Here is a 26057-nt window from a genome sequence, read left to right on the forward strand (position 1 = left end):
TTTATTGCCTCCATATTTCATTGGTTTAAACAACAGCCTGAGAAGTCCCGAATACAAAGGAAAATCAGACAGACAGTTTTAAGATTTAGGTGACTATCTGTGACAAATCCAGATTTATATACAGGCCATTTGTGTATATACAAAAGCTTGCACTAAAATAATTGTTATATTATAAATACACTTAAAGTTTTTTTATAAAGCTTGTATTTCAAATGAAAGAGGGGAAACTCTGCAGGAACCTGTGTCTACAAAAGAGGATGATATTTCACTGTTAGGTATGAAGAATGAATTCCTACCAAATGTAGAAGAGCTACTTATTATTTTAATTGGCAATTTGTTGTGCAACAACCAGTATTTTAACAAAAAAATCATTTTTAAGAAAAACAAAACAGATTTCTGCCTTAAAAAGTAGGAGCAGCAGCTAATAGTGAAGTGAACATTGTGCTCCGATAGCCTTCTATTTACCTTACTGACAGCCAGCAGTTTCTGTGTAAGCTGAGCGATGAGAGAAGGGATGTATGGGATTATAGCTTCCTGTAGCAGAGAAAAACTTCTCATAACAGCTGTAAATAAATTAAGATAGAGAATTTTACATCCATGAAGATGTGCCGGCTTGCCAGTTATACATATAAATCCTTTGATCTTGTATAAGTATTATAGTAAAGCCCAGAAGCCCCAGCTATGATCAGGGCCCGTTGTCGTAGATGCGACACACACACACACACACACACACACACACACACACACACACACGCCTTGTCTTGAAGAGTTTACAATCCATAGTCAAGACAAAGATTTGGGCAAATGATCATTATCCCCCCATTTTACAGATGGATACAGAGAGATTATGTCATTTGCCCAATATAAATCTGTTGCAGAGACAAGAATTAAACCCAGATCTTCTGAGTCTCAGTCCAATGCATTAGCCACGAGACACTGATACATTTAAAGTCTACTGTTAAAATATTTCCCAGCTAGCCTTCAGAACGAGGGACATGCCCCATCTGAGGCCTTGCTACGTTTTTGTCACATACAAGCCTGTTATAAATACTATATTTCCTGGGTTCCACATTTGGGCCATGGCAAAATTAGCTATGTTAACCTAACTAATAAGCACCTGCATTTAGTGTGTGTATCCACTTTAAAAAAAAAAAAAAAAAAAGTGGCATAAATCAGGAGTTTCAAATCAGACTTTGAGGCCCATAGCTAGAGTAGCTTCTTACCTCCTCAAGTTAAATCAGTTTCTCAGCGCACCGTATGGAATTTCTTACCTTTCATAATATACTCATTTTCAGATGAGCCAGGAAATGTCAGAGCTTTAAAAAGGTTTGTTAGCAGCACTTCTACAAATGGTGCCATTTCTGCAGCTGTAATGCTGTAAATGAAAAAAAGACAGTTTTGCAACACTTCAATGTTTTATTCAGAATGCAATTTCTGAGCAACTTAGGATATTCTGATATGATGAGAAAAAAAATCCCCTAAAATGATGATAAAAACCCAGAGGTAAAATTACTTCTAACTGAAAACTTACAGTGTCGCATTGTTAGTTCCTCTCATGGTAAACAATCTCTCAAGAGCATGGGCTGCATAAGTATGAACCACAATACTTTCTGCTTGCAGGTGATTGATTAAGAGAGGGATAGACACCAAAAGTTGTTCTTTAGGTACCTACAAAAACATAGTGACAACACTGAAATTGACATTTTAGAATCAGACACCTGTAGTTTGAGAAAACATTCACCCTAGAATCTGTTTCATTGTGACAACACAAGTTCCGCAGGAGATCAGAAGGAATCTCTGGCAGGCTTCTCCAGTAGTTAATATCACACCCTGACCACCTGATATCCAGAGGGCTACTACCTTGTTCCTGTCATCACCTATGTATTGCTCCCTATCAATATACTAAGATTTTTTAAAATAATATTTTTCTTCAGCATTTTATTATGCAAAGAATCTCTAAATTAAGATCTTAATATTTTTTCTCCTCTTAACTGTCTGTATGATGATCATTTTTATAGACTTCTCTAGCAGCATTTGATATACCTAAAATACTTTTCTCCCCCATTATTAAATGAAAAACAGCTCTCTGATATCCTCTATGATATCAGTTTGATCAGGAATGCTTGGGGAATAAGGTACTACTCAACATGACTAAGGTAGCAGAATCAGGCTGTCTGATTTGATTTTGGGGCCCAATCCTGCTCCCATTACAGTTAATTAAAAAAAAAAATCACATTGACTCCAATGGTGTGGAATCAGGCCCTTTTGTCTTTTGAAATAATACATAGCTGTGAGTTGAAAAGCTTAGCAAAAATAAGAGTATACAACTGAAATACCTAATGTCTTCTCTTGCTACATCTCAAAAGTCAAAGGAAAAATTATTGTACTTCCTGTAACAATGTCATGACAAAGGCAACTGGGCAAGCCCTAGCTAAAAGTCACTTCTCTTCTCTGTGCACATGGAAGGTTACAAGTGGAAAAGAAATCCTAAATGTTCCCTATTCTAACAGTAATCGAACATTAACAAGTTTTTTATACCACTAATATTCATCTTCAGACATGGAACATGTGGTTACTGAATATCTGTTGAAATAATTTATTATATGTTGTGTGGAAATTAGTTCATTAGGCTTGGTAAGTATAAAATGACTGCAAGCTAAATGACACTAGTAATGGAGGATTAAGAGAGCAACTTACTTGATTCCTGAAAATCATGATATACTTGATGCCATCAGCTTTAAGCACAGGAAATTCATTCACTAGAAATGAAAGGGATGTTTAGTGAGCGTTTGGGCATTATTGTATATGGAGTTTATTTAACAAAATTACATACAGAGTTGACAGCAGCTCAAAGAATTCTTCATGAGTTATCTGTACATTTTCAAAATTGTATTAACATGGACTTTGTTGTAAGCATGTAGCAGTTGTAAGACCGAAACGGCACTCTCCACATTTGCTTTTTTTTTTTTTGCTTCTTATAATTTTACGATCAGATATGTTAAACTCTGGATTTTGAGTTGGTCTGATCAGTTATTCATAGTCCTGACCTACAACAATATGACATGGCACTAGCCACCACACTGATGGTAGGCCATGGAACTGATCAAGATAACCTCTTGACACAGTTTAAAGAAGTACTTCCCCCCAAAAAAAATCAAAGGTAGTTTGTACATGAATAGTTAACTGTATTTCTAGGCTGAAAACAGCAGTCTATCATGAAACAAATGGTGTGGGAATATGAAAAACCTCCCATCCTCATCCCCACCAAATACTTCCATAGAATGAATGGCTGCAGCAGCAGAATACAAAACATTCAGTCTCCTATAACCAAATTTTTAACTTTGCTACCTTATGCAAAAATGGGTGGGTATACACTGCAGGCAAGCCATCAGTATTGTTACTCTTAAAACTTTTGTGCATCTGAAAAATCAATAAAAGTTAACGGCCACCAAAGAGGTTTTAGGTATGCTACAAAAGGAGCATTATGGGATAGATAACCCTGAGCTTACCATTAGCAGACTTTAAATCGGGTTGAATATGATTCACAAAGAATTCTGTCAGATTTACAAATTCATTGGCTTGTGTTATTCCATGCTAGAAAAAAGAAATCAGAAAAATCTTTATCAATATTCATCTATTTTTTTAACTTATTTCCAAGTGGTTTTACAGAAAGCACCCAAATTTATCTAGTTATTTATAAAGTACTCAATCACCACAGTCTAGGAGCTACATAGATACTCTCATTCAGAACATCCTTTCCAATTATTCTGCACACATTTGTTTTGGGGTCGTTTCTAGCTGCAATGTTCAACGTTCAACATAAAATAGCCCCTAAACTGAGAAAGTATTTATGACACTTGCTAATCCTATAACCCCTATATAGAGCTGAAATCAAGTTCCTCTTAAATCAAGTGGAGATGTGTTTCATGGCAGTTTTGTAATCCTTGTAAGACTTATCTATATCATAACCATCTAATGCATCATAATTGAGCACTGCTCTCCAGATGCTCACAACTGGAAAGCAAGAGAGCTATAGAGCAGAACTGGGGTTCTTTGGCAGAACAGCAAGAAAGAAAGATGCATAATATTTTTCACTATGCTTGATTGCAGACAATTATATTAGTCTCTCATAAGGCCATTCTAATTCATATACGGTGGGCCAAATTTTGATCAGCGTAATGCCCTTCCCTTCAGTGAATTTACTGCCAGTATATACCATGTAACAAACTCAATCAACTTGCGGTACATAATAGTTTAGTCTCCTGTGGGCTGTAATACTTTAAACTCAAGGACCAAAATCAGACAAATGTGCAAGTGCTGGGTGATGGTAGTGGTCTGTGATATGTAGGAGGTCAGACAATCCAGTGGTCTCCTATGGCCTTTAACTCTATGATGTGTGTACAGATACATTATGGTTTAAAATAAAAGGCATGTAAAAGTACCTTCTGTGTCTGAGCTTTGGATGCCAAAGATGTTACAAGGTAAATGGCTGCGTCTTTATGCTTCCAGTTGACAGATGGATTCTTTGCATATTCTTGGAGCATGGAATTAACATAGCCAGAGAAGATCCCTGTTACAGGTCCTTCAAAAAACTTGCATAAGCCTCGTACTAGATCACAGGCTGCTCTGCGTCTGGTATCAATATCTGTATAAAAAAGAAAAAAATATTATTTGCATACAAAAGAATGAATGGCTCTAGGTCACATATCTACCTAATATAGTTTATACTGACTACCAACAACTATTGCCATGTACAGTATTAAGTCAAATATTTTACTTACTGTGATGAATATAGAATGGAGACGATTAAATCCATGCAGAAAATTTAATCTGCTGCTTAATAGAGCGCTAAACAATATTCTGGGATATAGGCAAAGATATGTAACACTGCTGATAGCATGCTCTCCATATTTACTGCCTAATGAAAATTTTTCTGACAGGCATGCAAGGAGTTTTCTTCTTCACCATAATTTTCTCTTTACCCTTACAATAAAGTGCCTGGGCTAATAAATTTGCATGACAATGTTGCAAAATTTTCTTTTTGTTTCCAAAGAGGACATACACACACTGAAGCTTGTTCTAGACCAAGGGTTGGCAACCTTTCAGAAGTGGTGTGCCGAGTCTTCACTTATTCACTTTAACTTAAGGTTTCGCATGCTGATAATACATTTTAACAATTTTTAGAAGGTCTCTCTCTCTAAGTCTATATTACATAACTAAACTATTGTTGTATGTAAAGTGAACAAGGTTTTCAAAATGTTTAAGAAACTTAATTTAAAATTAAATTAAAACGATCTCACGCTGCCAGCCCATTCAGCCCACTGCCAGCCTGGGACTCCATTCACCTAGTTTGGCAGTGGGCTGAGCAGGGCCTGCGGGACCCCAGCTGGTAAGGGGCCGGCAGCCAGGACTCCAGACCAGCAGTGGGCTGAGCAGGGCCAGCGGCTGGGACCCCAGACTGGGGGTGCAGGTGGGAATGTGGGGAGGGGTGCAGGAGCTCCCGTTTGGTGCTCAGGGTGCGGATGGGGATATGGGGGGGTGCAAGAGTCAAGGCATGGGGGGCTGGGTATGTGTGGGGTGCAGGAGTCAGAACAAGGGCTGGAGGTGTGTGAGGGTGAGGGGGTGCAGGAGTCAGGGTATGAGATGGCTGAGTATGTGTGGGGGGTGCAGGGGTCAGGGCAGAGGGCTGCGTGTGTGTGTGTGTGTGTGTGTGTGTGTATGGGTTGCCGACCCCTGTTCTAGACAAACTCAATATGGAATGAGCTTTTAAAAAATGGATTAAAAATTTAAGGTTTCCAACTAGACAACACAAGTACCAAGTAACAACCTACTTTCCATAACTGTTTGCAGTTTATTTGCCCAACTGGTCTCCAACATAATATAACTAAGGTAAACGACATCAGAACCACATTCAGATGCATCAGGCTGTCTTCCTAGTATCCCAAGTAGCCTCAAAGTTCATGTAAAATGTAACTAGTTGCCTAAATTTGATAAGAGTGGTATACAAGTTCATAAGAAGTCTCTCAACAGTCCTGGACCAACATGGCTACACCACCACTGCATATTATATCACTGAACTTCAGGATCATTATGAATAAATGCTAATAGTGGAGGCAGTGTTGCCTAGTAGATAAGAGCTCAGAAGACCCAGGCTCTATTTCTGGCTCTGCCATGGACCTGTAAGGTGACCTTGGGCAAGACACTTCACCTCAATGCCAGTTCCCCATCTGTAAAATAAGGATAATGATATTGACCTCATTTGTAAAGCATTTTGAGATCAATGGATGAAAAGCACTACATAAGAACTAGGTACTAGGTATTATTACTGTTGTACATCTGAAATGTGGCTAATTCCAGATAAGAGTGGTAGTATTTAAAACTCTGCTATGTCTTTCAATTGCAACACATTGACTTTTAGCCACTCTCTTTCCCATTATAATTTAAGGAAAAACTGAACAATTGTTCTTTTGCATGACAGTCAACTTTCTCAAGATTTGGATAAAGTCTCTTTAGAACTGATTTTGGAAAGGGCCTTCCAAGTGTAAAAATAAAGATATATAAACTTCAGAAAACTATTTCCGTTCTTTGGCATTATGTTTAAAAATGTAAAATATTCCCAGTATATCTGTGCATTACCAGATCCTTCCAAATCCCTTCTTATATATTCTTCAGAATTATCTTCAAAAGCTTCTTCATCAGCAGCTGCAGAGGAAATAGACCATTTATGAGATACACTAATGAATTCATTTGTGTGTTTGGTTCTTAGCAAAGAATTGAGATACTTTGTGTCAACAACTATGGTTTAAACAGTGTTCTGTGATATTAATGGGATTAAGAGATCTTGCCAGCTACTACACAGCATATTGGGCTTGATGCATAACAAGTGACACAATGAGCTTTAACTGACAAATGTAACTCCTTTTCTTTCATGTTCATGAGCGGTTATACACTGGATGTAGAAAAGATGGGAGACATTCATAGAATAATAGATTATTAGGGTTGGAAGGGACCTCAAGCAGGGCCGGCTTTAGGAAGTGTGGGGCCCAATTCGAACACTTTCGGCGGGGCCCTGGCAGGGATGACTTAAAAAGAAAAAAGTGTAAAAAAAAGCCTTCCATTTCTTCCATGTATTATTTACTTTCCATAACTATATAAATAATAAAATTGTATAAGATGTACATTGCATCATATATGCTGTTGATTGGTTATTAATGACTGCCGTTTCACATGTGTGGGTCCCCGCCACTCCCTGGGGGTGTACACATGTGTGGGTCCCTGCTGCTTCCTGCCCCCCTCATTGAAGCAGGTGTGCAGGTTACTGGCCTGGGAACTGCAGGGCAGCAGTGGACATGGGGCTGGTTCGAGGCAGGGAAGGGGCTGACTGGAGATAGGGTCTGGCTGCAGGCAGGGCAAGGGGTGCGGGGCTGGCTGGAGACAGGGGAGTGTGGGGCAGGCTGGCTTCAGGCAGGGCCACAGGGGGATGCAGCAGGGGTTGGCAGGGCTGGAGACAGGAGTATGGGACTGGCTGGCTTCAGGCAGGGGGATGCAGCAGGGGTTGGCTGGAGACAGGGCAGGGTGGGCAGTGCAGGGCTGGTGCAGGCAGGGGTGTGTGGCAGGGGTTGGCTGGAGACAGGGCAGGGGGTTTGGTAGGGGCTGGCTGTGGGCAGGGGGTACAGAGCTGGCTGCAGGCAGCGGGGCTGGTGCAGGCAGAGCTGGGGGTGCAGCAGAGGCAGCTGGAGCCCCAGCCCTTTAAAAAGCACCCAAGCCCCCCACTATCCCAGGGCTCTGGGGGGCTATTTAAAGGGCCCTGGGCTCTCCGTTTCTACCCCGCCCCAGACCTTTTAAATAGCCGTGGGAGCCCTGGGGAATGCATGGGGATGGCGGAGCTCCAGCGGCAATTTAAAGGACCGGGGTGGCAGAGGCGGCTGGAGCCCTGGCCCTTTAAATAGCCCCCAGAGCCCCTGCTACTCCAGGGCTCCGGCTGGGGCCACGGGGCTTGTCGCACTCCCGGCCGGAGCTCCAGCTGAGAGAGCAGGGCTGTGGGGCAGCTGCGCTCCCCCGGTGCTTTGGTCAGGGGAGCGGGGCCATGGAAGACCCCAGAGCAGACAGCAGCCAGGGTAAGTAAAAAAATTTAAAAGGCACCAAAAGCGCAGGGCCCTCTTAGGCACAAGGCCTGATTCCCAGGAATCGGGCGAATCAGCCTAAAGCCGGCCCTGACCTCAAGAGATCATCTAGTCCAACCCCCTGCTCAAAGCAGAACCAATCCCCTAATCCCTAAATGGCCCCCTCAAAGACTGAACTCACAACCTTGGGTTTAGCAGGCCAATGCTCAAACCACTGAGCTATTCCTCCCCCCATATACACCTCTACCCTGATATAACGTGATCCGATATAACACAAATTCGGATATAATGCGGGAAAGCAGTGCTTGGGGGCGGAGTGGGGGGGGGAAGGTTTGCACACTCCAGCAGATCAAAGCAAGTTCAATATAATGCGGTTTCACCTATAAAGCTGTAAGATTTTTTGGCTCCTGAGGACAGCGTTCTATTGGGGTAGAGGTGTGTATTTTAAGTGTATTTGAACCAAGAGGCTTTCAAACTCATGCATTAGAAAGAAGGGAAGCTTCCAACTGGTGCAATAAATTTTTGTTACAAGTTAAGTCTTGCTGGCCCCAGGATCAAAATGATTCAGATGAGCCAGACAGATAAACCACTAAAGCTTGATGGGGTAAATTCTCCATGCTCCACCTCGTTACACAGCCTGAATTATTCTGGTGTTTGCACTAATAACTTTAAAAATTCAAAGTAATAGCGCAACTTGAAATTACAAGAGAAAGGACTGCTATCGTTCCTTCCCGGATTGAAATTTTCTCACATGATCATTTCCACAGCAACTCAACAGATTAGCATACTATCAGAGAGACATGGTTTGACTCTTGTGCAAGGATGCATAGGGTCTAATCGTGCAGCCCTTACATTACTATGAAGGTAACAACAGTTATCCTTTACTGGTCATAATTGCTACTAACATGCCTTAAAAAAAAAAATAGTTACCTCTAAACTCCATGTTGGGAACAATAACTTTTTCACAGATGCTTGTCAGGGTATTCTGATCTTCAAACAGATGTTTATAATGTGGTCTCTCACAAACTGAGGCCAGAAACTGGATTGCATTGCTTACCAACTAGAACATAAAATGGACCCATTTTTAGCACAACTGAACTGTTTATTCTAAAATTGGATGGAAATATATAACAACTTACCAAGTCATATTTAACTTCCTGGCCTGTCGTGACCAACAAATTCCAGATCGCTGTGACAAAACGAGGCAGGTAAGGCTGGAATTCTTCGTCATATTTTTGAGCATACAAAGCAGCATTATCACAAATTTGGGATTTCAATAGCTCCAATAATCCAGCTTCCTCTTCATCCTCATATAAAACAAAACTAAAAACTCAAACATGCAAATTTCAACACTAGTGAACAGTTAGCTACCAAAATAAAAAGAGGAAAGTATTTTATAATGCTGTTGTATTGGTGTTTCACAATTCTAAATATAAGGAAATATAGGAATAAATGTACAGTTCTCACAATAGATAGAAGGTATCTCAAGTATCTGTACAGGGACCAATGTTGTTTAACATATTCATAAATGATCTGGAAAAAGAGGGTGAACAGTGAGGTTGTGAAGTTTGCAGACAATACAAAATTACCCAACAGCTGTCTATGAAGAGGTGCAGAGAGACTTCAGAAAATTGGGCAACTGGGCAACAAAATGGCAGACAAAATTCAGTTCTGATAAATGCAAAGTATTTCATATTGGAAAACATAATCCCAATTATACATACTAAATGATGGGGTCTAATTTAGCTGTTACCACTCAAGAAAGATCTTGGCCTCACTGAGCAGATGTTTTCAGAAAACTATCAACAATGTGCAGCAGCAGACAAGCTAACAGAATGTTAAGAACCATTAGGAAAGAGAAAGATCAGAAAAAAAAACCATCACAATGTTACTATATAAACCCATGGTATGCCCAACACTTTGAATACTGTGTGCAGTTCTGGTTGCCTCATCTCAAAAAAGATATATTAGAATCGGAAAAAATACAGAGAAGGACAACAAAAAACGATGGAGTCCGGAACAGTTTCCATACGAGGAGAGATTAAAAAGACTGACTGTTCAGCTTGGAAAAAGAGGTGACTAAAAGGGGATATGACAGAGATCTATAAAATCATGACTAATGTGGGGAAAGTGAACAAGGAAGTATTATTTACCCCCTTCACATAACACACAAACAAGGGGGTCACCCAATAAAATTAATAGGCAGCAGGTTTAAAACAAAAAAAGAAGTACTTCTTCACACAACACAGTCAACCTGTGGAACTTATTGCCAGGGGATCTTGTGAAGGCCAAAACTGTAACAGGGTTCAAAAAAGAATTAGATAAGTTCACAGAGGATAGGTCCATCAATTGCTCTCTCCCAACGCTGTGCTGTGACTACACAACCACGTTTAAACGCTGCTACAGCAGCACTTTAAAGTTGCCAGTGTAGACAAGTCCTTAGTCACTCCTTCCCCCTGCAAACAGATTTGAACAGAGGCAAATTTTATGGAATACTTACATCAGTTTGTAAAAGTTTGTTATCTAAAGTTAAAAGACTATGAAAATTTGTCATCCAGGTTTCCATGTGATCTTCAAAAAACTCAGGAAGATCCTGTGAGGAGAAAAAAGTATGAAAGAAATGCACATTTTAAGTTCATTCCTGGTTATACTAGTTTGGCAGCTTTATAGTTACTGTCCATTAATTTATTTTCTCAGAAAGGAACGACACAGGAAATCATGCAAGACCCTGACATAGAGACTTCACACTATAGCTTCTATCTCTAGTATTTGTTTGTAGACGCCACTTCAGGAGATATTAGGAGCCATGAGAGATTTTCTCCTCTGAAAGATGGTCAGAGAGAGGCAACTCACAACCCTTTTTGTCCTAACGAAAGACACTCTCACTCCTTTTGCCCCCTTAGCCTCAAAACACAAAAGCACAGGCCGCCCCTTTTGCTCAATCCTACTCTTCAGTACAAAAGAAGGAAACAGGAGTCCAACAGTCTCCGGGGACATTTATCACACTTCAAGGGCCTGTACTCACAAGGGTGCTTTGCACTGTATAAAGAGTCTAAAAGTTTGCTTTTTAGCATGTTTTTAAACACAGATATGCTTGTTTTATACCTTAGCAATTCTACGGCAATAAAAAAATAGTGAAATTATGTTGCTATCAAACTTAAAAGTTAATAAAATCCCTTCTCATTTGATTTGCTTGAGACTGTTTACAATTGTTTTCTGTCAAACCTTATTAGACATGCAAAATAGTTTGACACTTGGGAAACAACGTTCACTGAACCTTCACCACCACCACTGTTCTTGTAATTAAGGTTGAACACTCCTAACAAAACCAGAAAAGGCCAAAATTGACATTCTTGAACGTTTTCATTATTGTTTACCTTACCATAAGCAACAAAAGCTTTTCAGGCTCCTTTATGCATTAAGCAGCAGCAGCAGAGTGGCCACAAATTCAGGGTTTTTGTTTTTAAGAGTCTTTTGCAATTCACCTGTAACTAGCTACCCTTGTATTTTTGCCTCTCTGATCTGCTACTTAGAGTTTACCTAGATCAGGAAGACAGACTAAAATTAACTATAGGTTAGCAAACATGTTAGTCAATCCCAACCTCTGCCTATTCTCTTGTGTAGGCACAGGTTAATACTTTTTACCTTAACCAGATAATATCCTCCAGAGGGGACCTTTTAAATTGATTCTACAGCAAAAAGCTTAACAGCTTAAAGCATAACAGCTCTGTCTCCTTCAGAGCAGACCCAATAATTCGGAACAATAAATTAAGATTCACCTGAAAATTTAAACTGTAGAACAATTTTGCAATCTGAATTAGAGAAGAGAAGAGAACCTTCAAAGCACTGGCATCGTTTGCATGCGTACTGCAAAGTTCAATGGTGGCCTAGAAAAGAAGAAAGGGTTAATAGGAAACATGAACAGAAATGTATTGGGTGTATTGCAAGTGCCATGTAATGTTACAATTACAGAGTACTGATGACTTTAGAAACGTACTAAATTTTAAACTGAAATCAGGATGACAACTGAACAACTATTTCTAAATAACTTGCATTCCACAAGAATTCACAAGTAAGTAAATTTAAAGTGTTAAATCATCCTTAAAAGAAGCTCAAACAACTGTCAGAAATAATCCTGTACCTTAAAGAGATTTGTCAAGGGCTGTGCAAAGGCATCAAGGACAAGTTTGATTTCTGTCCACAGTTCATTTGATTTAAACTCATGGCGGTATCTGGCAAACGAAGGCAGGGGGAGGAAAAAAATGGTCATAGCACTTCATTCCAATTTAACTTGCATCTAATTATTTATAAATGAACTCTGAACCTTGAGACAAGTTCTTGCGTTTGCTTGAATGACTAAATGCTACAGTTAAAACTCTCCATGAAAGGTATGAAATCCAATAATCACTTAAATAAAGCTACCAATCATTATCAAGTCAGTAACTTCAATCAGAAGCCAAAGACAATTAACACAGCCACAGAATTCAATTTAATAAGCAGAGGTATGTGCATTTTAGTAGAAATTCTGGAATTCATACACTAACCCCTTAATACCTTTTAAATAAGGAGTGTGCAGTGCGAAGGACTCCATTAATGACATGGAAATCTCCACTCTGAAAACGATTCACCATTTCGGTCAGCAGGTCTGGCCATTTCTGAGGGAAGTCTTCCCTGCCAATAATGCTAATGGCGTCACTTAACTGGAAAGGAAATGTAACCATTATATCATACCATTTGTGAGCAGCATAGTGATCAGTACTTACATACTATTTTTACTCCTGCGGGAATTTTGCACCACGGCTGGTGGCTCCTACCCTGCTCCCCAGTCCACCCAACACCCATGCATCTGGACCACCCATACCCAGAGTGCCCCCCACACACCCAGAAACCCCTCAGTCTCCTGCACCCGAATCCCCACCACAGTGATTCTCACCTTCCCTGCAACCAGACCCCCACCCCTGCATCCACACCACACCTGCTGAGCCCCAACCACCTTCACCTGGATCTCCATTGTAGAGTCCCATTCCCCCAGCACCAGGAACACCCCCTTCAAACCACTCACACAGAACCCTCACCCCACACCTGGATTCCCACTGGGCTAAGCCTGCTTGCCTCACACCTGGATCAGGGCCAGAGCTAGGCATGCAAGACTGTGTCACCCTCTCATTTGCTACCCTGGTACATATGGCATGAAGGGGCAGGGCCCTGGGGTGTTTCCGGGGCAAGCCCGGCCCTTGCATTGGGTTAGGGTCTGGTGCAGTGTCACCACTGAGTCTGTGTCCCGAGGTGCAGGGGAGCTGCAGGGTGATCTCCCACCTCCATGCAGCCAGTGGCCTATGCTCCCCACTACCATGCTGGAGTCTCCACATTTATTTATTGATGAATGAAATATGCAGAATTTTAAAATATTGTGCACAGAATTTTTATTTTTTTGGTGCAGAATTCCCTTAGGAGCATACAGTGACTGACACATGACAAATACCTAGATACTCACTTTAAGCTAGTTAGATTGAGAGGGATCACAAGTTAAAGAGGAAAACATTTGTTTTATCCACTTGTTCTCATTGAGAGAGAATGAGAATGAATATACACACACACACACACACACACACACAGATTGTAAACTCTTTGGAAGACCCCAGAGCACGACTCTGATCTCCCATCAGGGCTTCTAGGCACAACATCTGCCCGAAGATCACAGTTAAGCAATCTAAAAAACCCCACTTCATTCTGCCATCTTACCTGTTTTTGAATTTGTTCTGGACTGCTAAGCATCAAGTGTATTATGTTGCCTTTAATAGCTATCCTGTCTGTTTCACATATTTTGTTTGGTTCATCTTCAATCTAAAAGTAAAACATTAATTAACTGAGACATCTGTTACTCCTCTGTGCAATGGAAAAAAAATACTCCAAATATTTTTGAGTGTTCTTTACATAAGTTGAGCATGTTGCACCACAATAAAGAAACCCAGTGAAGAAAACTGAGTGTTTGCCAATATCTTTATTGCAATGATATACATCTGCCTATGCTGGAACCATAAGGGCAATCTCTGCAGATAAAGCAAGAAAATTAAATGCTTCTATAAAATCAGGGACTACACTTTCTCCTTCAGAATTACTGGTTTGAAGAGGCTGACCAACCACTTGAAAATAGACACCTATAGGTGAATTTTAATTAAATGAAGGTATTTCTCAGCTGGGTGGGTGAACTTAACTTGGAACCCAGCAAACTTCAAACTACAAATACGTAATTTCAAAGCTTACACAAAATAAAACTGAAAACGACTAGAGAAATGCCCCTCCCCTTCTCTAATCTGTAATTTATCGTTATTGGCCTCTTGCTTAGCAGTAGCAGAACTCAGGGCCTTGCAAGATCAGCTTCCTATTTGGAGCAGAAATAAGTGAGAGTGAACCTCTTAATGCAGTTTGTTTATTTACAAGATGCACAAATCCTGTTTCCTTGAACAGGACTTACAATGAGCAGCGCATAGGCATCTCCGTCTTACAGCAGCCCCAGAAAAGGTAGCTCTGCCCTGTCGCCTGAAGCATCTTGTGTCTCTGGCTCTCTTCTCCAAGGCCTATCAAGTTTAAAGCCTGGTCTACACTAAAAAGTTATGTCAACATCACCATTTTGCATCAACCTAGTTGAATGTGTCCAATTTTGTCTCCTACTGACAAACTCTCCATTATGCTGACATAGTAACACCACCTCCCTTAGCAGAACATGGTCGATGTACTGAGGTTGACACAGAGTGAACGCAGACACTGCATTACCTATGTAGACCCTAACAGTCCTACAGCCGCTGTCTCATAATACTCCACTGCCCAGGCATCATAGAGACCCGAAGCACACCACCACCCTTAAAGTCCTCCAATTTTTTTAAATGTCTTTTCCTGATTGTCCATCTTGGTGAGCACAACTACCAGTTTTCCACTGTTGTGGACAACTGCACAGCTCACCACATCAGCTACATGCTCCAGACGTGCTCCAGCCACAAGCAGACAGGACTGGATTTCCTGGGCCTGAGAACATACTGTGCAGTCACAGCTACAGACCATCCACAGAAATGTGGACATCTGTGAGCAGATTGCACAGGGGAGGCAGAAGGGGTATGACAGGGAGCAGCACCGAAGCGAAGAAATGGCGGCAGACATACCAGAACACCAACGAAGCCAATGGTCGATTCAGTGCCAAGCTGCAGACCTGCTACTTTTACAAAGAGGTGCATGCCATATTTGGTGGATACACCATCATCCAACCCTCCCCCATGGATACCACTGAGAAGCCCAAGTCACAGGTCCCCGGTATGAATAGCAAGGATGAGGACGACCACGGGGGACATGCAACTGGGGAGGGTGTCCAGCTATGCCACAATTCAGGACCTATTTGAGACTTCACTGCAGTCCAGGCAGTTGAGTAAAGGCAAGCCCACGCCTGTGTAAAAATGGTGCCAATATTCAGTGCCATTGCACTATACTCATAATTTTATGCAACTGAGCAATTCCCTCCTTCATTTCCCTCATCCCTGGCAGGGCATACCATGGCTGAAGCTGTGAATGATGCTGTGCACAATCACTCTGAAGCAGAAATGTCAACCTCTTGTTTAGCTTTTTAGGGGAGCAAGGGAAGGCAGTTCTGAATCTTAACTTTTGTTTTCCATTGTGACTATACTGACAACGGTATCTGTGTGTTTTATCTGTAGCTGTTGTAGTTGCAGCAATCAGAGGTTTCCCTTCCACACTGGTGAGTGCGTGAGCCAGAGGAGGAAGAGAAAGAGGAGGACTTGAGATAACATTTTCAGTGGGATCCTGCAAGCCAGTGCTGCATCAGACTGTGAATAGAGGACCTGGAGGATGAATATTGCAAGACTGTCGGGAGAAGGAACGATCAGACAGGAGAAGAGCCCAGGAGTCAGAGAGAGAGATGCACCAGGTCATAAAGGGGCTTCTCTAGCAACAACAAACATAGATGCTGCAGACTCTTCTGGCCCTAATGATTCAACAAGCCCAGGCTTGCCTCCCTCTGAAGGCCATGGAGAACTCCAGTATATTCCACATTCCACGTGGTATCAGGGGCCACATCCCTACCCCTGCACACCGGGGGACATTAAAGACAACCACAACTATACATACACTGACCTGTTAAGAGCCATGACTGCTGTCTGTGAAGCTAAATGTACATGAATGTTCCTTCCCCTTCTTTAAGCTCTGTTCCACAAGTCTATTAAGGTTTTAATGCATTTAGTTTTAACTTTTAAAAAAAAAATTTGATGTTTTCATTTACTCAAGAAAACAGCATTGTGTGGCAAATAATTCATCTTTATTAGTTTCCAACATATTCCGCAGTATGCCTGGTGGCACTGACAGCACCCACTTTGTTGTTAGAATACATTGTAACACAATTCATAGGCTCAGTGAACAAAGTGTAATCATCAGATGTGCACCAAGTACCACACAATTTGTAACAAGCCCACAAACTATAGGGCTAGGTAGAGCACTATACACCACAATGCATTACTGTGGCTTGCTGTTAATGTGCTCTTTCAAATCCTCCTTGAGCTATATAGCTCCATAGTGAGCTCTTCCAATAGCCCTTACGTCTGGCTGCTAAAACTCAGCAGGCAGCTACTGCACCTCTGCCCTCTACCCTAGCAGGTACTATTCCCCCTTTGCTTCACAGATATTATACAGGACACAACAGGCAGCTATGACAATTGGGATATGTTTCTTACTGAGATTCAATTGCGTGAACAAACACCAGCACCCTTTCAGTCTACCAAAAGCATATTCATTCAACTGTCAGTCTCCAACTGCTAAGCCAGTATATGGCTTCATGAACCAGGGGAGTAAAGAATAGGCTGGGTCCCTCAGGATCAGTATTGGCCTTTCAAGATCCCTAATGATAATCTGCCGATCAGGAAAGAGTCCTTGGTTGTAGCTTTCTGAACAGTCTTGTGTTCTTAAAGATACACGTGTCATGCACCTTCCCTAACCAGCCAACACTGATGTCAGTGAAGTCCCTGGTGATCCACCAGCGCTTACATAACCATTGAAAAACAGCCCCTTCTCATGATGTACTCTATGGCAAAGTGGTCTGGTGCCAAAATAGGCACATGCATGACATCTATTGCTCCACTGCAGTTGAGGAAACCACTGCTGCAAATCCACACATTATGTCCTGCACACTGCCAAGAGTTACAATCCTGCACAGCAGGAGATGATTAATGGCCCTGCACACTTGCATGACAACAGTCCCCGAAGTTGATTTTCCAACTTCAAAGTGACTTTGCAAAGACAGCAGCAATCTGGCATTGCAAGTTTCCACAGTGTAATCACCACTCACTTCTCCACTGTCAGTGCAGCTCTACTTCTTGTGTCACTGCTCAGCACACAGACCCAGGAACGCGGCCTTACACATCCGAACATTCTGCAGCCAGTGCTCATCACCCCGAGCCTACATAACAATGCCATTCCATTAGTCAGCACTTGTTTCCCACAGCCAGAAGCAGAGTTCCACCACTTGCACCTGCTCCATGTACACCAAAAACAATCTTGAACTAGATCTCACTATGTCCCACAGCAATCTGCTCTTCAGAAAATCATCACATTCTCCGTGGCTCTTCAAATGTCAGAAGATTGCCTGTGCCTGCAATATTCATGACAATAGTTCAGAGCTGTGCATGCTCCAGGCATGTGTTAGAGATGGCGGACTGCAACAAGTTCCACGTGGGTTCATGGGATTTCAAAACAGGCACGAAAATTATGGGATAGAGATGGCATTATGGGGCAGAGAAAGTCGCACGATGAGAACCTGAACCCCATAGTCCCAGTCACTCCTGCGCGACTCACTCATACCCCACCATGCTGCAATGCCAAAACTTTCCAAAACAGTGCACTGAATGACGGGGAGTTGCACACTTGGATTACCTACCCATGGCACACCGCATTGTTCATCAAAACAAGCATTCCTAGCGCATACGTACAGTACTCACATAAGAAGCCAAGTGTGCATGTGCACAAGTGATAGACTAACTGTGGCAGCTTTATGCAAGCATAACTTGTGCCGATAAATGTTTGTAGTGCAAATGTGACCTATATGCTGATAAACTTGGTGCCTTTTTCCTCCCGGTGTCCTTGAGCTTTATACCTGGGAGATACCTAGCCCAAGGCTGCACACTAAGACCACATGGCCTAGAAAGGTGAATCTGAGCACATACTTTATACAGCTGTTCTGCAACACAAGTGAATCTTAGCATTTCAATTGCCAGACAAAGGGGGTGCTTGAACTCATACAGCATCCTTAATGACTCTTTGGATGCACCTACTACATGGCATCTTTATCCCGAGTGCTTGTACTAATAAGGAAACCATTAGCACCTTTTGCTATAACTGTATGCTGGGTACTAATTATGTCAACAGCAAATACAATATTTAATACAAAGAATTGTGATATGACAGCGTTCATTTAAATTGTAGTAAGACACCCCAAAGGCCTAAAATTTTACATCACTAATACAGTCATCCCATTTGTAATGGGAAATTCACATTCTGATTTAACAGCTAATTTGCATTAATCCTAAAGCATTTTTTCCAGCATTATAAAATTTATACATTGAAGATTTTCAGAGATACAAATGGCAGTTAGGCATTTAACTCCCAATAACTTTCAGTGGGAATTCAGCATTTAGCTGCTAGGTGTACTACAAAAATCTCCACACATTGTCAGGGTTGATAGGTTCCAAATGTAGTTGTTTTATCCAAAAATTAAATTTCACTACAGCTGAATATTTTGAACAAAGAATGCTCCAGGATCTCCAAAATAAGAACAACTTTAAGCTCCTACATCTCTGTAAGTGAGAAAATAAAACAATATAATATCCAAGTGTGGACACTCTTTAAATTGGTTAGCGTTAATCAGTTACAACCTCACCTAAGCTAAACTGATTTAAGGAGTGTTCGCATACAAAGTTGTACTGGTTTTAAAAAAACCAAACCAAACCAAAAACACCTTCTTTAGTTGAAATGAGGCAACTTTGTGTTTAGACCAGGCTTGCCCTACTGAAATGTGAATATCAAACGTTATATTCTTCCTTCACCATTTCATTATCCTGCTCTATTCTTATGATCCAGCAAGGGAGTGAAATTAACAAGAATCTGACTGTCTTCTCTCAGGCTTCAAGAACCCAAATACTGTCAATTCCTATCCAGTCAATAAGTCAAGATCTGTACTTGTTTTGATCCATCTATCATCTCTCAAAGCATGGGTATGTTAATGTTCTCCATGATTACTGTTCACATAAGAATAGTTTACTGTATATCAGACAGCTTATATTACATTTTATCACAACTATTCACCAAAATACCTACAATTCTCCAGTTTCTTTTAATATAATTCTTGAAAGTTACAGAGGCACAGACTTTGATGACATTATCTTGCGACTTCTCCAGCAGCGTTAAGAGTAACAATGGGTAATTCTGGCTTCCTTCAACTGATTCGAGAAACTTCTCCGCTGTAAGATAATATGCTAAGTTAACAAAAAATGCATTAGCTTTTACAGAGCCCTATCATTCTTCAACACTGAAATAGAAAACAAAGCACCATTTAGTAATTAGACTAATATTCATATGAGTGTGTCTCAAGAAGAGAAGTATGTAAATAGACTGCATTTTTATTTCCACAAAAATTGACAAACATTAAGTGATGGTGGTGCTAGAGTGTTTCCACTACAAAAAAAAGTTTTGAATGCAGAGCAAGCTGTGGAAATATTGCATCCTCACCATTTCTAAAAACCCCTGAACACCCACAGGCAAATCTCGGATTTTTCATTAGCATTAATTTAATTAGCATTATCTATGTTTGGAAACAGCATTGCTTCTTTTCATTGAAGATATATAAGAGAATATGAAATTAGGAAAAGAAGGGACATGGAAGAGAAGGAAAACAGGGATAAAAGTTATGGATAGCTTTTATTTACACACTTTGTCACAGGGTTCCTTCAAAGACTCAACTGCTTTAGAAACTAACCCAAAACAGTTTAAGGTAGGAAAAAGATCACATCTAACAAACATCAGTGGCAGTTCAGGCAGACAGAAGAACTAAGCAGATACTATGCTTTTCACCCAAGCACTATGCATTTTTAACTACTTTACCTGGACGCCGTATAGAAGGATCTGGATCTAGTGTCTTCTTTAGGTATTCTGTTAAAGTCTGTAAATTGGCATCACTGAGCTCCATAACTGAAGAACCTAAAGATGCATGAAATATTTGGTTAAGAATTCAGAGTAAAAAATAGTTTCTATGCAATCTATTTACCAGCTCAACAGGCTGTGCATACAATTATTTAGGATTTACATTTTCATTTGAAATTTCAGAAAGTGCATTCATAACCTGTATTATATCCAAGCAAAGCTAATATGAAATGAAATATATATCTAAAGCAGAAAGCACGACATTTTTCTCAATTATGTATGACTGCTAACAACTATTTTATTAGTTAGGCCGAGCACCTAGAGAATTGCAAACAGAACAGTTTTAAGTTCTTTGGAGAGCTGACTCTTGTTTAAAGGCACATTATGAAAGAAAAAGCTGGTAAAGAACTTGCAATATAAAATTCTTACCCTGCAAACAGAAAGCTATTTCAAGCCAAGCCAACCTACATTACTCTTCCTCTCCTCTCATTGTCTTACACATATTTCCAGGTTCACCTTGGTGAGCTGTTACCTTCACAGCTTAGTTGAGATCATTCAAGTGACTATCATCACTCGACCAGAGTCAAGACACATTTCAATTTTGTTCAAGCTCTTTTCCTCCCTTTCCTTTTCCCACGGTGGTCTGTTTTTCTTTGCTGTTCCAAGCTGCACTCTCTTATCCTATTGTTTAGGCAATAATTAGATTGGGCTAATCTTCAGTGAGAAGATGTTTCCCTTCTCAAAAAGGAGATGGTAGCAATAATTAAAACTAAGTACAGAATTTATAATCTGCTATGAGAACATACACTTTGCCACTGGAGTATCAGCAGATACTTCTGTAATCCAGACTGAAGTCTGGGTGTCCCATTTGAGTATTGATCACCAATTCACAGCAACTTCTAACGTATCTACAAATGCATCCAACCTTAAGCTCGTTGAGCTAATTTTTGCCTAATGGTATAGTATGTACTTATATACCTTTTTAAAGAGACAGTAATACCACAAGAGTTTCATTTACCTTACTGTGGATAAGTATGCAAGTGACCTTTGCATGTTGTAAAAGAATACAATCCTGCCCCAAAACAGTATTTTCCTCCCGTTTTCAGCTGACCTGACTACAATCACATTCATTAGCTCATATCAGCTAACAAAACCCTACTAAAAGGTAATATTTAATGAGAGAGTTTACCAGCTCTCTGACAAAATGCCCTCATCCACCATTACTATGGTAAAACAAATATTTGATGCATCCATAATTAAAAATTACTTACTTCAGGCAAGTGTAATTTTGCAAGGCCAGGGAATCAACCAATACACAAGTCATTCAGTTTATCTTTTGAGTCTGAATGAAGTTCAGTGCTCATGAAACAAATGGATCGCAAGTACTAGCTAGGGAGAGACTGGCCTTAGTAAGCAGCTGTATAATACAGGCATGTAGACATACTTCACCCTAATTAAACTCATGTCACTTGTGAATTATGTAGATTTGATACATGGCTGCAGCGGTATGAAACGAACCCATAACACACACACACACACCCTTTCCAACAGTCCCATAGTGGATGGAACTTACATTAGCTACAAGAATGTTGCTGATTTTTCATCTTTACAACTGTTTTCCTCTATTTCTCACTCCACCTCTCATCTACTACTTTCGTCATTTTTCTGTTACAATCAGGAAATAAAAGACACTTTAGCCAAAAAATATGTTAGCTACTGAATTAAGATTCTATTCCCTTCAGTCTGAATCTATTTGATTTCTTATCAGAGATTTTCTTTGGTAAACTGTCTGTTGAAACAACTCTGAACTCAGATGACTATGCTTTCCTTCTCTGAGCTCAGAGCAGGAGTTTAGAATTTCAACGCCCTTTCAGTTGCATCTGGCATGTCAACCAGTACCTGGTCCTGTAGGACCACAGGAAATCCTCTCTCTCAGCCTCTCTTATTTCCGCAAAGATAGAATGGGCTCTTCTCCCTGGAGAGCTTACTATAAAGTTATAGAAAAACCTCAAACAGAAAGAAACTGAAGTCTGTTTTCACAGTCCTGTTTCAGACTCTGGGACTAAATCTTGCATACTTTACATAAATAATCCCACTGAAATTAATGGGCCCATATCTGCTCCAACCAAAGGCCAATGAACTCATTCATATATTGTGAACTGGTGCTCACTTGGTAGCTGTGGTGCTATATTGCCAGCAACTTTTTCCCCCCTTTATATTAACACACACAAGAAAGCCATAATAATGCATCTTCCTTAACAGACTGCAACTTTCTATAAAGAGAGTAAAAATGTTTTTAAGTTTTGACCCAGGCAAGTGTCTATGCTGACAGACACTAACATAATTCACATATTAAGGAGGGAGACAAATTAACTGAGGGCAAGGATTATTGTGTCAGAAATAAGAAAAAAAAGACATTTCTCCCCACTCCACTTTCATGCAACACTATAAAGAACCTTTGAGAACACTGCATTTCTGCTCTAAATTGTCAGATCACTTATCAGGCATGAGTTCCATTCACAGGAATATTATTTCCTTAATTTAGTGAAGAGACAGTAAGTGGAATAGCAACTGACTAAACCACAATACTTTGGAAACAAGTACTAGCTGGGATTTTACCTGAAACAAGACAAAGTGAGGGCAAAGCCAAGAGGTGCCGAGTGCTATGATTTACTGTTCCAAAAACCCATCTTCTCTGCAAACTTCCTCTATCACAAAACCCACTGTGAGGGCAATGGAAGGGGTTTTTCTATCCATGTAGTAAATCCTCCTCCTTGAAAGGTGGTAACTTGGTTGACAGAAGAATTCTTCCATTAATCTAGCCGTACTTACACCAGGGTTTAAATTGGGTTAACTACGTCCCTTGGGAGCATGACATTTTTCACACCACTGAGCAAAGTAGCTAGGTTGACCTAAATTTTAGGTGTAACCCAGTCCTCAGTTGCCGATATCTGTACATAGAAAGGCACAATACCAATACACATTGAGGTAATGGCTGTCTCATGATCTGGTATCGCCCATTCTCTCAACCCCAACTTCTCTTAAGATTGTAAGTAACCACAGTTACTTTAGCAGCAGAGCTCTTGTACCCACTTTATCTGGCAGTGAGCAGGAAAGAGATGGAGGAAAGAAAGGAGTTAAACAGATAGACGTCCACATATGTTTAAAGTAATTAGGCCTAGTATGTTTTCCAAATCACCACTACTCCTTCACCATCCATTCCAAGTTTCTAAATCCCTGCTTTTACTACAGTGCCCAGAGTATTACACAGATGTAAAGACTGCTCCTCCTTCCTCCAAACACCTCAGCTCATTTTCACTCCTTTTTAATGCATCCTAACTCCTCTCTTCCCTTTCAACTGTAGCCTGTAATCAGGCATAGAGTTAAATTAGAACAAGGACTAAGTGCACACAAGTATTTTGCAGCAAAAGCTGGTGTCTTCCAACAGGTACAGTGCTGGGAAGCGAACCCAGCTTACATCCAGGGAGGAGTGCCTGAGTTTCCTTCCTTTGGTTGTACTAACCAGTGAGTGTATAGCATGCACAATGAAGAGGGGGAGAGAGGGGAAAAGCACGCAACCCAACAGTGAGAGGGAGAAACTCAGTGCCACAGACTTCTGCAGCAAAGACCCCACCTATGTGGTAAGGCTTCCTCCTGTTATCACCCAGCTGCCTCCGAAATACTGCCGTGCAAATCACCTCCTGTGCTCCTCTACCCATCATACCGCAGTAAACCCAGATCACGTGCCCGAGGGACAGAAGAGCGAGAGATGCCCGTAAGTGAGGGCAGAGGCTGCCCCCTTATCCCCTCCCTGCAGCGATCAGAGGACGGCGGCTGCTCCCTTGCACCCACCCAGCCTGTGCAAGAGGGGGCGGGGAGACTACCCCCTTCGCGCTCCCCGAGCGCCTGCCGAAGAGGGGATAAGAGGCGACACTGCCACCCTCAGTCGCTACTGTTAAGTCGAGGAGCCGGGGTACGCTGCCCGCCAGGCCCTACCGCCAAGGGGGCTCGCTCAGGGCCCCGGAGAAGAGACTGAAGCGGCACCCACCCTCCCTCAAACTAACTCGCTACCCGCCACAGATTGACAGCAGCGCAGACCAATCAGCGCGAACCTTTCCCTACTACTATGGTCTAAGAACCAACGCTGGCGGGTGCAAGCGCTGAAGGCGGGCCCAGGTGGGCCCAGCACGTTCAGCTGCGCCTCCCGCTGGGCCACGGGCCCAGAGCCCACCCCCAGTCCGGAATAAACAGGGAACCCCCCCATGTCAGCAGCGAAGGGGACCCGGCCTACGAGCCTCGCCCGCAGGGGCCCTCGCGCTGCGCGCGCGGCTGATGCTCACCTGGAGGGTCTCCCCGGCGGCGGCAGCAGCTCCGAGAGCTCCGGCTCCGCTTCACATTCAAACCACGGTGAGAGGGCGCGACGGCGGCGGCGGCGACGCACTGATCGCATCACGCTACGCGCGCGGCGGTGAGCCAATCAGCAAAGCCTTAGCGCCTCCGGCTTGGGCCAATCGCCGACATCTTCGCTCCTTGGACCGCTAGGCCAATCGCCAGCCTCCTCCCACAATCCCTCCGGCGCGGCGGGGCGTGTGGCTGTGAGGGGTCCAGGTCTGGGTCAGCTCTGCCCCACCCCCCGGCGCGGCTAGGCAGCCGCCGGTCCTCATCCCCACCCTCCAGGCAGGCGAGCGGCGCTACAGGGGCCTTGAGGGTGCGCTTCTCTTCAGAGTTCCCGTTCCTCAGCTTTTCCCTGCGACCCCCAAGGGCTGGACATGTACATTAGCCCCTCCCCCCACCTGTGAGAGTCTCACCTACTTACATGACACCCCCGCCAGAGCGTTAAGCCATTGCTACTACTCCTTCCAGGGCAGGGGGGCCAGTGCAACGGCCCCCTCCCGCAACGCATTTAGTCCCCAGCTTCAGGAATCAAGGCTGCCCCCTCACATCTCCGCTGAGCAGCAAGCCAGCCAGAGCTCATCTACAACCTAAATTTCTTCTATCAGGGTTCAGGAATAACTGGCACGGCCTGTTCTTTTGTGGCCAAGTGACTAAAGATTGCATGGAATTTACATGCTTCTGAAGTGGGTATTCACCCACGAAAGCTTAGACTCCAATACATCTTTTAGTCTTAAAGGTGCCACAGGACTCGTTGCTTTTTATGGAACTTACAAGCACCTGTAAATAAAAAAAGGAAACTGACAGCATAAGCTTCCCACTTCTGTTCAACAAGGCCATTTGGTCAAACCTGACACTGTAAGTAGTAGGGTGGATGAGGGAATCTCTTTTATTGGACCAACTTCTGTTGGTGGCAGAGACAAGTATTTACATTTACACAGAGTTGGGGAGGGAGAGGAGAAGCAGCTTACTCAGGGCTTAGCTACACTCAAAGCCCCAAAGCGCTCCCACGGCAGCGTTTTGAAGTGCAAGTGTAGTCGCAGCGCCAGCGCTGGCAGAGAGGTCTCCCAGCACTGCAGGTACTCCACCTCCCCATGGGAGGTGTTTTTTTCCACACCCCTGAGCAAGGAAGTTGCAGCGCTGTAAAGCACCAGTGTAGCCAAGGCCTTAGGAATTTTAGCTCTCAAACTCATCTTTTGAAAGTGGGTACAGGTTTCCTTTGCAGAGAACTGAGGTCAGATGGAGTAATTGCATTGTGAAATATGTTCACCCACAGCTGATGCAATGTTTTTGTCTTATTTTCCTGTGTGAGTTTGAGAGCATAGTGATTGATTTTTCACACACAGCTTCTAT

General features: G+C 42.1%; 1 protein-coding gene across 2 annotated transcripts in view; it reads right to left on the minus strand.

Annotated features, from left to right (window-relative positions):
* Nucleotides 1-25489, minus strand: part of LOC115634937 (exportin-2) — a 35812-nt gene extending 10323 nt beyond the window's left edge. Inside the window, exons 1-17 of one of the 2 annotated variants that reach the window (XM_030532995.1) lie at nucleotides 24653-25489; nucleotides 20274-20369; nucleotides 19491-19633; nucleotides 13866-13967; nucleotides 12678-12823; nucleotides 12265-12355; nucleotides 11903-12010; nucleotides 10624-10716; nucleotides 9263-9430; nucleotides 9054-9183; nucleotides 6637-6702; nucleotides 4443-4645; nucleotides 3510-3594; nucleotides 2698-2759; nucleotides 1532-1668; nucleotides 1272-1375; nucleotides 466-563 (exon numbers count right to left, since the gene is read on the minus strand). In XM_030532995.1, coding sequence (XP_030388855.1) covers nucleotides 466-563; nucleotides 1272-1375; nucleotides 1532-1668; nucleotides 2698-2759; nucleotides 3510-3594; nucleotides 4443-4645; nucleotides 6637-6702; nucleotides 9054-9183; nucleotides 9263-9430; nucleotides 10624-10716; nucleotides 11903-12010; nucleotides 12265-12355; nucleotides 12678-12823; nucleotides 13866-13967; nucleotides 19491-19633; nucleotides 20274-20358 — 1821 coding nt within the window. In that variant the 5' untranslated portion in view covers nucleotides 20359-20369; nucleotides 24653-25489. Of the gene's footprint in view, nucleotides 1-465; nucleotides 564-1271; nucleotides 1376-1531; nucleotides 1669-2697; nucleotides 2760-3509; nucleotides 3595-4442; nucleotides 4646-6636; nucleotides 6703-9053; nucleotides 9184-9262; nucleotides 9431-10623; nucleotides 10717-11902; nucleotides 12011-12264; nucleotides 12356-12677; nucleotides 12824-13865; nucleotides 13968-19490; nucleotides 19634-20273; nucleotides 20370-21885; nucleotides 21982-24652 lie in introns of those variants that run through there. The other variant, XM_030532997.1, reaches the window with a different exon arrangement.
* Nucleotides 25490-26057: the final 568 nt, after the last annotated feature.

This window comes from Gopherus evgoodei, chromosome 14, assembly GCF_007399415.2.
Source record: "Gopherus evgoodei ecotype Sinaloan lineage chromosome 14, rGopEvg1_v1.p, whole genome shotgun sequence".
Taxonomy (NCBI): domain Eukaryota; kingdom Metazoa; phylum Chordata; order Testudines; family Testudinidae; genus Gopherus; species Gopherus evgoodei.